The sequence below is a fragment of the Erpetoichthys calabaricus genome, chromosome 3 (assembly GCF_900747795.2).
Source record: "Erpetoichthys calabaricus chromosome 3, fErpCal1.3, whole genome shotgun sequence".
In the NCBI taxonomy this organism is placed as follows: domain Eukaryota; kingdom Metazoa; phylum Chordata; class Cladistia; order Polypteriformes; family Polypteridae; genus Erpetoichthys; species Erpetoichthys calabaricus.
The window spans coordinates 197938474-197954241 of NC_041396.2; the positions used below are offsets into that span (position 1 = coordinate 197938474).

The 15768-nt window shown below is 38.7% G+C and overlaps 1 protein-coding gene across 2 annotated transcripts in view; it reads right to left on the reverse strand.

The window, feature by feature from the left end:
• Positions 1-15768, reverse strand: part of hace1 (HECT domain and ankyrin repeat containing E3 ubiquitin protein ligase 1) — a 164767-nt gene that overhangs the window by 76475 nt on the left and 72524 nt on the right. For both annotated transcript variants that reach the window (XM_028797644.2, XM_028797643.2), the window contains exon 15: positions 11915-12026. In XM_028797644.2, coding sequence (XP_028653477.1) covers positions 11915-12026 — 112 coding nt within the window. The remainder of the gene's footprint in view (positions 1-11914; positions 12027-15768) is intronic.

Consider the following 15768-nt stretch of genomic DNA (forward strand, 5'->3'; position numbering starts at 1 on the left):
GTACACACAGGTCTTTTTACCTAATTACAGAGAGATATCAGAAATGTTCAATGAAGAAAAATGAAAAATCAAGGTGGCTAGCACATTTTAGCAAAACTGAACTTGCAGTCCTATAATTTTTAAAGGTTATGTATGAGGAAGTCGGGAGTGGCAGAGAAGTACGTAAGAGTTGTACATGATATGTACGAGGGAAGTGTGACAGTGTTGAGGTCTGCGGTAGCAGTGACTGATGCATTCAAGTTGGAGGTGGGATTACATCAGGGATCGGCTCTGAGCCCATTCTTATTTGCAATGGTGATGGACGGGTTGACAGACGAGATTAGACAGGAGTCCCCATGGACTATGATGTTTGCTGATGACATTGTGATCTGTAGCGATAGTAGGGAGCAGGTTGAGGAGACCCTGGAGAGGTGAGATATGCTCTAGAGAGGAGAGGAATGAAGGTCAGTTGGAACAAGACAGAATACATGTATGTAAATGAGAGGGAGATCAGTGGAATGGTGGGAGTAGAGTTTGTGAAGGTGGATGAGTTTAAATACTTGGGATCAACATTACAGAGTAATGGGGATTGTAGAAGAGAGGTGAAAAAGAGAGTGCAAGCAGGGTGGAATGGGTGGGGAAGAGTGTTAGGAGTAATTTGTGACAGACGGATATCAGCAAGAGTGAAAGGGAAGGTCTACAGTACAGTAGTGAGACCAGCTATGTTATATGGGTTGGAGACGGTGGCACTGACCAGAAAGTAGGAGACAGAGCTGGAGGTAGCAGAGTTAAAGATACTAAGATTTGCACTGGGTGTGACGAGGATGAATAGGATTAGAAATGAGTACATTAGAGGGTCAGCTCAAGTTGGACGGTTGGGAGACAAAGTCAGAGAGGCGAGATTGTGTTGGTTTGGACATGTGCAGAGGAGAGATGCTGGGTATATTGGGAGAAGGATGCTAAGAAGGATGCTAAGAATAGAGCTGCCAGAGAAGAGAAAAAGGCCTAAGCGAAGGTTTATGGATGTGGTGAGAGAGGACGTGCAGGTGATAGGTGTAACAGAGCAAGATGCAGAGGACAGAAAGATATGGAAGAAGATGATCCGCTGTGGCAACCCCTAATGGGAGCAGCCGAAAGAAGAAGAAGATTGAGTAAGCCAATAAAACTGACCAGAGGATCCCAGTGGAAGGAGTCTGCAAACAAGGGTCAAAGACTTGTTATAATGTGTAATCAGAATATAAGTTTAATGTCACTGTGCTCTGTACAAAAATCCACTCACATGTACAGGCCAGGCAAAAGTTAGCACATAGGGGCTCTCAGCATTTACAACTGCTAGGCAAGCATTTGAAGAGAGAAAGGTACAACTATGAAAATGGGCATTGTACTATTTCTGTATGTTAGAGAGGAAATGGAATCCTCTCCTGCCCTTGTTTGGAACCTAAGTAAGGGCCTGCATGTGGAGAAGACAGTATAAAACACTTGGACAGCAGCCAAATACTTTAAAGCTGATGGACGGATGGGTGATATCGTCATCTGTCCTGAAAAGCCTTCCAGTGCAGCGACGAAAAATGGCAGACTGTATAGATCAAGATCCCACCTTGGTATTTGTCTTGCTATGGCTTCCCGTCTGTAATGCCGTGTAAATCGTCAGTAAAGAAAGCTAAGTTATTTTCTCTTATATGATTTTTACCGCTGTATCAATATGGAAGAGGTATCGCCTTTTAATATCATATCTATATAGTTTTCGGTTACTTAAAACACTGCAATTACAAAAGAACTTATTCCAACTAGGGAGCTATCGCCCCCTACAGGAACAAAATGGCACTGTGAGCAGGGTTGTGGCTAAATTAATAACTGTATGGTATTTATAATGTATCATATACGCTTCAGATAATGATGGCATGGAAGGTCTCGGTCAGATATTGAGTATATCGGGATGGTCGCACGCACTGTCATGGACTCCCGTGACCGAGTTATACTGCCTGAAATGCCTGGCCCTAACTGGAATAGGGATACTAATTAATCCTGAAACAGTACAGGAGGCGGTCTTGAAAATATGGGATACAGTGCATAGGCAAAAACAAATAAAAACAGATAGCTGTTGGTAAATGCAGTTTCTGCTAATTACATTATGCGGGTTGGACTTTAAAGTCCAAAGCATGATAACAAAATGTGGGAATAAAAGACAAAACTAAACCGGACAAAATAAATTGTCCACAACAGTTTTAAACTTATAGACTCAAGACTGGTTGTCCAGAATAAAGTGAAACGGCACCTGAGTGGACAACACAGATTAATCAGCTGCCGTACGAAGTCCAAAACCTGCCAGAGAAGTAATGCCGTGTTGTGGAACACTGTTATTACAATTAATTACATCTTTAGCCATTAGGAACAGTATTTTGTAAAGCTATGAAGAGCTGCGCATTATTAAGAGTTGATGCATGCAGGCATGCATTTACCTTATCATCTGACGATTCATGCATCCAGTGGGTCTGGCAGTCAGTTACTTAAAGATGAACCGTGTCAATGTCGATAAAATCCATAAAGGCTTGATCGCGCTCTCTAAAATAATTGTAGAAATCTGTAATGGCATAATACTGTAGCAGCCCGATATAATCCAAAATACACGATTCGTCCGCCTGTTAAAAAAAGAAGTTTATGAGCCATGCAGCTGTTCCTATCACTTTGCCTAAAAGGTTAGAAGTTAAAGGTTTTGGGAACCCCCATACCCATCCATCCATCCATTTTCTAACCCGCTGAATCTGAACACAGGGTCACGGGGGTCTGCTGGAGCCAATCCCAGCCAACACAGGGCACAAGACAGGAAACAATCCCGGGCAGGGTGCCAACCCACTGCAGGACACACACAAACACACCCACACACCAAGCACACACTAGGGCCAATTTAGAATTGCCAATCCACCTAACCTGCATGTCTTTGGACTGTGGGAGGAAACCGGAGCGCCCGGAGGAAACCCACGCAGACACGGGGAGAACATGCAAATTCCACGCAGGGTGGACCCGGGAAGCGAACCCGGGTCTCCTAACTGCGAGGCAGCAATGCTACCACTGCGCCACCGTGCTGCCCACCCCCATACCTATACTGCTAAATTATCATGCCGTGTGTTAAAACACACAGCAACTAATTAAATTAGTCATCTTATAAGTATTGCTTATACAAACCTACATTATAAGCTAGTGTTTAAAAAGAAACTGTAAACGGTGTACACAAATAACACCAAAATGTAAAAGAGCTCTAAATTAAATTGGAAAACGAATAAATACATTTGGTTTTAACTTTGCAATGAGAAGCATGCCTCTGTTACCTTCCTGTAAGTACTGGCCATACTTTTAAGAAGGTATTAATTGGATAAGTGTGGATTTAAAAAATGAGACAGTTTCTCACATGACAAAGAAAGATAATTATCAATATGTATAATTGGGTTAAAGTAAATAAAATGTCTCCACTTTTGTTTAAAGCTTATCATAAATGTGCAAAACATTTTGCCTTTCAAACCCTGATCAATTTTAAAGGAAAATGCTCTTTTCATAATAATAAATGAGAAGGGAGACAAGTTCTTGCGAAAAGCAGAATGTGCCTGATTTGCGTGAATGAAGGTTGTGTATTTTAGGAACTATAAAGGTAAAGAGTATGGTGGCGCAATGGTTAGCACACTTGCCTGGTGATAGGAAATAAAGGTTCAAGCATGTATGTTTTCCTTGTTGAGTCAGGATATTCTTTGTGACTGCGTAACTTTTTCTGTGAATGCTTTCTTGTTGTGGAATTGTGATGCATGATTTCCCGATGGGTGGATTCACCTTGTTGTCGCTGAATCAGATCGCCGCTGAAATAATTTTCCTTGATTGTCGCGGAATTGGTTCACCACGGAGTTTTCATGATCTGGAGACTAGCGCCGTATGAAACTGAGGTAAGATGTACTCCTAATTTAATGAAAGTAATACCAACTTGCGTCCTGAGAAGTTGCTTGATTGTAATGATAAGCATGAAGGTAAAGAAGTAAGTTGTTTGATGGTCGTGATAAGTAAATAAGCATGAAGGGAAAGACGCGTTAAAGTGCATTGAACGGTGAAACCTTATAAATAAAATAAAAAGCACAACCTCGAGTGAATTTATAGCACATGTGATAGAGATCTCTGTGAATGAAATACAATTGTAAAAGAACTTTATTCTGTGAATGAAGTGCAATTGTAAAAGAGAACGGGAGTATCAGAATATGTGAATATATTTGAAAGAATGAAGCAATTGCTAAGTGTGTTGAAATGACTGCAAAGAGTGAAAGCTGTTGGTTTGTGAACAGCTGTTTTCTCCAGTGTGCTGAATGTTGTTTAAAGAACTTCTGCATTAGCCAAGTAATCTACTTGGGCATGGAGTGGGATAAAATCTAGCAAAGAAAAATAAAAGATGAATTACTCTTATTCAGAGTCTGGGGTGGCAGATGCTCTTACATGTCATTTGTAAGTCTGTAACAGTCTGTGCTTCTGTGTTTGTCAGCTGACTAATTAATAATGTGAAGGAAATCATAAATGAAATGGGGGACACCTCATATAATAACCTAATAACATAATAGTAGGGGATCATATCCAAGTTTAATTGTATTAGTAATACATGTGAATACCTAAAAATTCTATAGCAAGTAAAATCAAAAGTGATCATAAGAATAAAAGAATTGGTATTGGTAATGCATCCTGTACCTAGTCAGTGAGCCTGGAATGTCTTTGAAGTCTACAAACAGATGCAGTGTTAAATAAAGCCATGACTTATTGACCTAGACGAATCTTAGAAAATTTTAACTGATGGCAGAAGGACAGCCTGTAGCGTGGTCAGTTAAAGAGTTAAGAATTTAATCTGAATTTCAATAAAAGTATTATAAGTATAAAAAATTATATAACTTCAAAACTATAGATGTTCTTTTTCTCCAGATTCAGCAAACCCTGTGACCAATAGATGAAACACACAAACTATTTTTCTATACAAAGCTGCAAGAAATAAGTTTAACAGCAAGTTTGGGCAGAGAAATTAGATATAATCTGACCAATGAGGTGGTGAATGTTTGCTTATCAATCATAAATTATTGAACAGCAATTATTGGAATTATTTCCTTGCATACTGAATAGTTGTGCAAGTGTAAGGGTATGACATCCTGTATAATGTTTAAATACAAATAATTGTAAAGTACAAACAGGCTAAATGTTGCTATATTAAAACTAGACTAATTTCTTTCTTTAGTCTTCATATAAAATACAGTATAGAGGGTTTACATATTTTGATGTATGTCAAATGATTATTATTATTATCACTTCAGTAATTATGAAATGTATTAGAACTGAAATAAATGTATGGATTTGTATCTGTTAGTGATTCATTTTATGAAGATTTGTTGTTACATCAATGTATTAAGGTTAGTGCTCAGTGATAATGCACATAGCTAAATGGATTGTTAAGTCAGTTATACATTAGGAAATTTATATTATATGGGAATAATTAAAAAGTTTACCATTAGTCTATATAAACTGTGCTGTTGTAATATCTTAAAGACATTTAAGAGATTTGTCTCTTGATAAGATAAGCTACAGTTTGTTATATAGTATAGATGTTATAAGATTTTTGTTTTAGACAAAAATGAAAACACTTAAGTTCAAATATGTAACATCTTGTTATAATTTAAGACATCTGTGACGTATAACTGATGCAATGTGTTAATTTTGTTTAGTGTATTATACTACTGAAGAAACATTTTCACTAGCCTGGTTTAAATGTATTAATTTATCTCTAACTGTTATTTATGATATGAGACTGAGAACTGAGAGTCTAGGATTGTCATTAATAGTGCTGTATTGCATTATACATATATGATTGATAAAGCATTGTTTTATGTTATGTATTTGCTCTACCCTTCACCCTTCTTTATTTAGCATAGTAAGAATTTTAGTTTGGCCACTCAATTTAGTGGTTGTTAAGGCCTCTCCAACTCAGTGGTGGAGCTTTATTAATGAAGAAAAGGTGGTGTGCTACAAACGAAGACTTAAAGTGACTGTACTGCACTAATGGCTCTTGGTCTGCTGCACATACCTGATAATAGCTGGTGAAGAAACGACTCGCTTATCCAGAGCAGAAGGAGTGCGGAATCAAGCAAAGATTGTAAGTCCAGCTAAGTAAATCTGAAGCCATGATATGGTTGTGCAGACATTTGCTGCAGAAACAAAGTTTTTTTGGACTTTAACAGAAACAGGCTGTGAAATGCCACTGAAATGAGATGACAGCTGTTGAATGCGAAGGGTTCCCTTGATTGACTGCTGTATCCAGTGCAGGACAAGTGAAGTGTTCCTCTGCTAAAAAGGACAGTCACCATGTGTGCATCTCATGAGCTCTCTAATGGCAATCAGACTGTTTAGTTTCTGTTCCAGTACTGGCAAAGACTAAGTCCTGTACCAGCCACACGTTTGTTCGGAGGGATCTGCAAAGCCACCAAGCAAAAGACTTTGTCTACAAACCACTGGGTTGGACAAGGCATGTATATGAAAAGCTTACTTGAAAAATGTTATAAGAGGGGCTCAAAGGTATGAGGATATGCATAATTTACCACCAATGATGTTAAAATTGTAAACTGAAAGGGAATAGAACATCTGATAGTGAAGTTGGGGAGGAAACAAAATAATGTACAATTATGCAATAATACTAGTTAAAAACAATTACTAATGATAGCAATAGATCTAGAATAGCATCTGATTTATGTTACAACTATTGTAACTCATATAAAAGGATCAGACACCAAAGGGTGGGGCACATATATCAACATACTGTAGCTAGAAATGTTATGAGTGCCAAAGAATAGTGAAGTCCATCAAAATGCTATATAGATTTATAATGTAATCTGAGGCTATGGTACCCACTGCATGGGCTCAGTGATATTTAGTTACAACACTGACTATGTAAGACATAACAGGAGATCTCCACCTACATCACTTCTGGGATACAATGATCACTACTTAGTAACACCATGTTAAATGTAACTGTTCGTCCAAGTGTACTGTAACTTCCATCCATCCATTGTCCAACCCGCTGAATCCGAACACAGGGTCACGGGGTGTACTGTAACTTATCAATTAATATTTATTTACGCTAGTGTATTAGATGAATGAAACAGGACCTATAGGGGCACTACACCCCACATTTCCACAAACGTTCTTGAAGAACTGTCTACACTGTGAAGGGGGATTGAGTACCTTTTGCTTTGTGGATAAGACCTTCAAGTATTGTTTTTGTCACAGATACAGTGACAATGGGTGGATTGTAATCAGAATATAAGTTTAATGTCACTGTGCTCTGTACAAAAATCCACTCACATGTACAGGCCAGGCAAAAGTTAGCACACAGGGGTTCTCAGCATTTACAACTGCTAGGCAAGCATTTGAAGAGAGAAAGGTACAACTACGAAAATGGGTATTGTACTATTTCTGTATGTTATAGATGAAATTGCATCCTCTCCTGCCCGTGTTTGGAACCTAAGTAAGGGCCTGCACGTGGAGAAGACAGTACTGTATAAAAGACTTGGAAAGCAGCCAAATACTTTGAAGCCGATGGACGGATTGGTGAGATTGTCATCCGTCCTTAATAGCCTTCCAGCGCAGTGACGAGAATTGGCAGACAATATAGATCAAGATCCCACCTTGGTATTTGTCTTGCTATGGCTTCCCGTCTGTTATGCCGCATAAATCGTCAGTAAAGAAAGCTAAGTTATTTTCTCTTATGTGATTTTTACCGCCATATCACTATTGGAGAGGTATCACCTTTTAATATCATATCTATATAGTTTTCGGTTACTTAAAATGTCGCAATTACAAAAGAAGTTATTCCAACTAGGGAGCTATCGCCCCCTACAGGAACATAATGTAGCTCACACACTCAGCACAATGTTTTTTCTTAGAGCAGTACACATCTGATATCTCGCAGCTTTCAGTGCATTAGTATTTGGGTGTATAATTTGAGGCACTGTAAAAATGCAGTTAGAAGCATCAATCCATTATGTAAGATGTCGGCTAATAATGCAAACAACATTAAATATTGCAGTATGGAAAATAAAATCAGATACTTGTACGATGGGCTTCTTTCTTTGGATTAGCAAAATTACAAAGAAATAGCAAACCTGAACTGAAAGCTTACTAATATGTTAATGAAATCTGAGGTAAATGATAAAAGGACTGACATCTTGGTGTTGGATGAGGGCACTAAAAGTCATAATGATGTCCTGTCCATTGTGTTCAATTTATTTTTATTTTTTTTTAACACTCTTTCAACATGCTTTGACAATGTTTACAATATCAATGCCCCATTCTAGCACTGATGAGAACCCCGGTGTCCTGTTTTTCATGCTCACTGGGCAAGAAGAGAGAGGAAGCTGCATTGCATACCATTTCAAAGACACTTTCAAAGATTACGAGGGTTGTCTGGGTTCCACGCGGAATTTTATCGTTTGTCGAGTGTCAGCCTGTCGAAACCTGTTCTGCTGTGTAGAGGGATTATTCAAGTGGTTGCATGTTTTTGTTCAGATGTTTTGCTCCCTCTCTTCCTTCAGAATGAACACGAGAAGCAAATGAACTGAGAGTGCGCAGCCGGCGGTAGCGGCGAAGCTCCCGACTCCATGCGTGCGTGACTTTCGAGTGATGATTTTTTACGACTTTTCTGATGGTTTAATCTGCTCGGTGGAACGCACCATGTTTGCCATCTTTTTCAACATCGATGGCATTGTCGCGTCAATTCCGCTGATGGAGGGGACAACTGTCACCTCTGAGTGGTACACCACTCAGTGCCTGCCTGATGTTTTTTCTGCGATGGCTAGAGGCTGGTCCAAGAACTTGTGAAGGCACTTTTTGCATCATGACAATGCGCCAGCCCACACGGCTAATGCGACGAAGCATTTCATTGAAGACAGTGGTGTCAACGTTTTGAACCCGCCACCCTACTCGCCTGATCTTGTACCATGTGACTTTTGGCTCTTCCCGAAGGTGACAGAACCCCTAAGAGGCCACAACTTCGAAACTCGAGAGGAACTGATTGCAGCTGTCAAAGAACAGCTGGACAACCTCCCAAAGACAGCCTTTCGCGAGTGTTTTGCGGCGTGGGTCAGAAAAGCCCAAAAGTGAATTGATGTTGGCGGTGAATACTTGGAAAAAGTTTAAAAAGGATCAAAGTACATGAGAAAAATAAAAAAAAAAATCCTTGGCTACTTATTTCGAGTGATTCCGCGCGGAACACAGACAACCCTCATATCTCTGGCTTCCTTGGAGAGAATACTCTTTCTTTGTTTTGATTCAGAACACATAATCTGTGTGTAAAAAAAATGAGCTATCTGATATGTACACCAACATCTTCCTATTGCTAATATGACTGCATCAAAATGTAACCCACCCATGGTTTAATGATTCTATATATCTCTTTGTACTTGCTGATTTTGGTTTTGATGCAAATAAATATCATTTGTGAGTGAAAGCTTAAAGCCAGTCTCTTTATTTAGCTGCGACTAGCGGGGCAGGAGGTGAGACTGCTCATTCCTTTTCTAACATGTGTGTGAATGAGAGAGAGGTCAGAGGAACGGTGGGGATGCAGGGAGCAGATTTGCCATAGGTGGAGAAGTTTAAATATTTGGGATTAACAGTACAAAGTAATGGGGAGTATGGAAGAGAGGTGAAAAAGAGTGTGCAGGCATGGTGGAATAGGTGGAGAAGAGTGACAGGAATGATTTCTGACAGACAGGTATCAGCAAGAGTGAAACAGAATATATGGGTTGTAGACAGTGGCAATGAACAAAAAAACAGGAGACAGAGCTGGAGGTGGCAGAGTTAAAGATGTTAAGACTTGCATTGGGTGTGATGAGGATGGACAGGATTAGAAATGAATACATTAGAGCAGTGGTCCCCAACCTTTTTGACAGCAAGGACCACTTTATTAGATGCAAATTTTTCCATGGACCGGTCGGGGGGGTTGGTTGGGGGTGGGGGCAGTTTTATACACAATTTACATAACATTTCTATTATTATTAAAGTTATTAAGCAGTTCGCATACGTTTACAATCTGAGATTTTTCTTCTTTTTTTGCATATAACAAAGACATATGCTTTACATTTACCAATCCAACAGATTGCACATCACAAACATTAACACTGCTATCTTTTTTTCGTGTCTGCCGTTTCTATAGGAGGGTGACAATGAGTTCAGTTCCAATGGATGTTTTTCAAATGTTGACAAGCAATAAGCAAAAGGAATCACTGAAAACCACAGACAACAAAAACAGCAAAAAAAAAAAAAAACAGTACGAGGAAAGTTCGAAAAAAGAGTTTTTTTTACAATGTTTCTGTTTGGGGATCGTTGTGCAAACGTGTACAACTGAGCTGCGACCACAGATCTAACTGCTCTGTGGATGATTTGTTCAAGCATTTCAAGGTCACTTCGTTGTAATGAAAGCATCTGTTGAATGTACTTCGTAGTAACATGAGTTCTATAGACTCATGTCATATGGGGAAACTGTCGGGACCATAAAAATACTTTGTTGTAATATTCTCTCACCTCGGTCTCTCTCCTCTCTCTGCACCGCTGCAAAGCCCCGCCTGCCAAGCGTTCTGAACAGTCTGAGTGAGTCGCCGTTGCCGGCAGTTCTCTCGCGGCCCGGCTGTCAGATGGCTGTGGACCGGTAGTGGGCCGCGGACCAGGGGTTGGGGACCCCTGCATTAAAGGGTCAGCTCAAGTTGGATGGTTGGTGTGGAGACAGCAATGAAAACAGCATTACTGACTGCATACAAAATGCCTAAATATGGTAAATTCAGGAAAACATTATACTGCTCCCTGAGGTAGCCATGCCCTCCTTTTCATTTCAGCTTGACTTGAATAATCTAGTAAATCACTAATTCAACAAATTCAATTTTTTTCTCATATCCTTTAACATATGAAATTAAAGATGCATTCTGTAAACAATAACAGTAATCTATAAAAGCTAATTCACCAATGTCTACCCTGAAATGAAATCAGACATTACACAGGTAATCAGTGTATAATTATAAACTTCTACTAACTGATAAAAATTGTACTTGTCACAATAGTGTTGCTACTCCGAAACTAGACACTAAACCAAAAGGGTGCAGTTTCATCTTATGCAGTTGGCCTACTGTGTAACCCTGAGCAAGTATCTTAATCTGCTTTTACTGTAAGTATAAAAATGTGCAGTATATAAACCATTCTATAATGTATCCGCAAATTACCTTGAGGTGGTGTTCAACAAAGACAGCCTCTACAACAGCTAAGAATGTTTGTTTCTTTAGTAAATTCATAGAAAAACCACATTTAGGTCAGAAAGGTTTATAGACTAAAATATTATAACATGAAGACACAAGTTTACTTATCTGTAAATAAATCTCACCTTGTACATTAAAAAACCCTAATTACACAAAAGTGGAGCCCAGATAGTGAAATGTCCAGCTTGTAAAGACAACTGGTAGAACCAGTGACAATTTAGGTATGTCATAGTAAAAGAATAAACAATTGTAGTTCTTAAGGATCTGCAGAAATTTCCTTTCACTTTAACATTCTAGTTTTTTTTTTTTTTGCTCTGATAACTAGAAAACTGTGTGAAATACACAATGAAAAGTGAAAGGGCCCAATAATTTATTGCCATTTTAAGATGCTTAAAAACTCTTGCTCACATTTGTCTATAAGTAATTGTAGCCCTATATACAGAAAATGATCCATTAAGCTCTAAACTGTTTGCAAAATCTATTTTATTCATGCACTGGCATACTTTCAAGTAATTAACTGGCTTAGTAAAAGTATTTTTTATTTTATTCTTCAATAATTGAATCAGTGTAGCCTTTATGAGCATTGGAACAATCAATTAATAAGGTGCTTGAATAGGAGTTTTAATCAGTACCTCGGTGAACAAGAAGGATGTCATTTTCATTGACAGGCCTGTGTACCATGTCAGAGTCTGGCTGGCCTGCTAGAAGGTGCTCGTAGAACCACTCACATCGGTCTTTGAAGGGCTGCAGAAACATTAAGATGAAACATGACAGCTAATTAACAAGTTAATTCCCTTGTTGCAATTTCTAAGTGAGCCACTTATTTTTTATTACTAACTAAAAATATTTAAAGCAGTACTAGATAAGTAAAAACAGAGATTGTCTGTCATTTCCTGCACTAAACGTAATGCTTTCATTTAAAAGAAAATGAAAATGTAATGTTAAAAAATAATAATTCAGGTTGATTTTAAAGTAATAAAGCTGCACATTTCCCAAATTTGATTAGATACTGGACTGTAAAGTCAGGAGAACTGTAGAATAAATGATGAGAGAAATAACATAATCAAGTTTAATGCTACAGTATTTTATATTTTTTTCCTGTTTTATTTTTTTTTTCAATTTATTCTGCTCAGCCTAATCATTTTACTGAAACTTCTAATACTATAACTTATAACTATATACAGTAACACATACAATTTACTGGAAGTAAAGGAGTGTCTATGTTAGTAATTTAAGTAGTTTTATTGTCATAATAATATCAGCTTCTTGAAATTTGATTCAGGAATATTCACGTAAAGAAGATATAAGAACAGGCGCAACAAACTGTAATAATTTTTCCCCAACACCCCATAATCTAGTATAAAATAAACACATTTGGACAAATTCATCAGATTTGTGTAGACAATACTTAATGTGAAGATGTTAAGTTCACATCCCTAACAAGTTATGGATAAGTTCTTTAATGAAATCTGACATCTTTGGTCTTTAATTGACACAATTCAGTTACCAGATGAAATCAGTGCTCCATCATATTGTTTTTATGAAAATTAGCCTTAAAGCTGCTATGAAGAATTATCATGTTACAGCATGTGCTGTAGATCAGTGTTACATCTTGTAGCCCCTCCCCTAGGCACAGTCTTTGTGGAATCTGCGGTTTCTCCCTAACTTTATGTTAATTTCTCACTGGGTACTTCAAGTTTAACTCTTGCATTCTGTGGATATGAAAGTTAGGTTTATTACTGACTTTAGACTGGCACAGTAGGCATGTCCTGCACTAAAATGGCACCTTGGCTGGTAGTTCCTGTCTTGCATGCAATGGTGAGGAGAGGGATTTTGACCCCTAAAGCTGAATTTCATTAATTCATTGAAAATAAATGGACATAAGGATTGTATGACATTAGAAGTATTTCTTCTGAGTCAGAATAGCCAAATTACTGTGTTAAAATTATGATTTTTCCATCCATCCATCCATTTTCCAACCCACTGAATCCGAACACAGGGTCATGGGGGTCTGCTGGAGCCAATCCCTGCCAACACAGGGTGCAAGGCAGGAACCAATCCCGGGCAGGGCACCAACCCACCGCAGAATTATTATTTTTCTTTTTCTTTAAATCATTTTTCATCAATCATCAATTTTTCTTTAAATTATTTTGAGTGTTTTATAAAGTGGAACATTATGTCAACAAAAGTCTAAAGCCTCTTGAAGTTCCAAGTCCAGAATGCTAGATACTCGACTACAGCATTTGCTTACTAACAGATTTCCATTTAATTAATACTATGTAAATAATGGGCCATCTTGCTTTAAGTCAAGTCAAGTCAAGTTGGGGAGCATTCACTGGTACAGTGCATTGCCGCACCAACTACCCGATCAAACAACACGGGATCCTGGTTTGCAACCCCCCAGGTAGACACGCGGTCCAGTCCCACCCTGCGGAAATGACCCTCTATCTGCCGCAGCCAGGTTTTACATGGGCAACTCCTCGGCCTGGTTCAGCCACTCGGATCCCCAAGAATTAGGATCCTGCAAGCCAGATCACCCTCTGGGAAACGTGCCACCTGGCAGTAGTGCCATAACTGACGCTTCCTCACAATGCAGGTAATGTGCCTCATTCGGGACTCCATGAGCAACCGCTCATTCGACACAAAGAAAAACCAACGGTACCCAAGGATTTTCCGGAGAGATACATGTACCAAAAGAGTCCAGTCTTCGTCTCAGGTAACTGGATAGTGTCCATGTCTCACAACCATATAGCAAGACAGGAAGCACCAGGGGCCTCATGTATAACGCCGTGCGTAGAACTCACATGATAACATGGCATAAGCACAAAAGCGGGATTGTGCATACGCACAGAAAAGACAATGGGAAAAGCACGGGGGAAATATAAGAATTTCAGCGAATACCAAGTGGAGGAAAAGGAAAAATATACTATTTGTTGGTTTAAGCAGTGGTATAATCAACAAAAGAAAGTTGATCGAGTGACAGAGTGTCGGAGAAACTCGAAAGATCCAAGTTCACAAAGTTGCACAGTGCCCGAAATAAAAAAGAAATCACATATCAAAGTCGCCGTGAAAAGGCGAGTCGTAGCCCACCGTCTGAGTGTCATATGAAAGCTTATCAGGGTACAGAAAAAAAAAATAGGCACACAGTGGGGAAAAAAGCACGAAATGTCAACTTTAATCTTGAAATTTCACGTAGTTTATTTTGCCATTAAAGTAGAACATCATAAACTTCATCTTAAAATCGTTTATTTTACTAGTTTCTCAAGTAGCACGTTAAATGCTTTGTTCTGTATTTGATCTTCTATGTGCTCTATGTATGTGAATCACTACGTGCTTCCGTTCTTTCTCTTTCTCCGACACAGAATCCATTACATTCATGATATTACAGCTCTCTGAATAATTAAAATACTGACATGTATACATGATATCATTTTCATGATGATAGGAATGAAAGCATGTTATTAAACATGGGAACATGGTGGCGCAGTGATTGTTCATATCTCACGCAAGAGGCTTGCTGCGCCATGTGCGACCTTCGATGAAATAATTTATTACAGAAGTACTGTCTCTTTCAAACGTACTAACCTCCAATTCCTGTCCTTACTTTTCTTTCTCCAAATGACCAATCGCCACACAATCAGCTCTGTAATAGACGTTAAGCCATCTGTAAGCTTAGAACGCTGAATCTTCAAAACTTTTAAGGAACATCGAAATATCTTTGTAGTACATGTTTAATTATTCTATCCGTCTATCTTTCCAGTGTCGCGTCAGCGCAAGAATACAACGCAATGCAGGAACAATCCCTGAGCTACCTAGCGCTGCGGCACCGTGTCCTCACATGTTTAATTATTAACAATACAGATTATTTAAATGAAGTTAAAGTTTTAGCTGTATAATATAATCAACATATTTTGCTGCATTTCATCCTAAAAATGAATACCGTCATCATATGTAAATACGCACTTTATAAAGTGGCGCAGGTTGTGCAATATTATAACTGTAGTGCAAGTTTACAGTGAGGTGATTGTACTTATAAGTTAACAGTTCTACAAGGAGCACTTGATGGACTGATTGAGTGCGTTTAGAGTTCTTGGGATGAAACCTTTTCTAAACCGCGAAGTCCGTACTGGGAAGTCTCTATAAAGCGTTTTGCCATGGCTCAGGCAGTGTCTGCTTCATGCTGTATACCGATATTTCAGCTGCTGCTGTGATTCCCCACTCAGATACAGTGATATAAATACTCCGAGTGGTGCAGCGAGAGTAATATGGAACAAGATGATCTGCTGTGGCAACCCTTAACGGGAGCAGCTGAAAGAAGAAGAAGATGCAGTGAGAGTTACAACGCTAAAGCAGTTATGGTATTTGGAATACTATGGCTATTCCCTGGACCATTATATTGCTGCAGGTTAATTACAATCAGATGCATTACACTAATAAACAATATGCAGTTAGTTTCAGTGTATTTATAAAGCAGCGTCAGGAATGT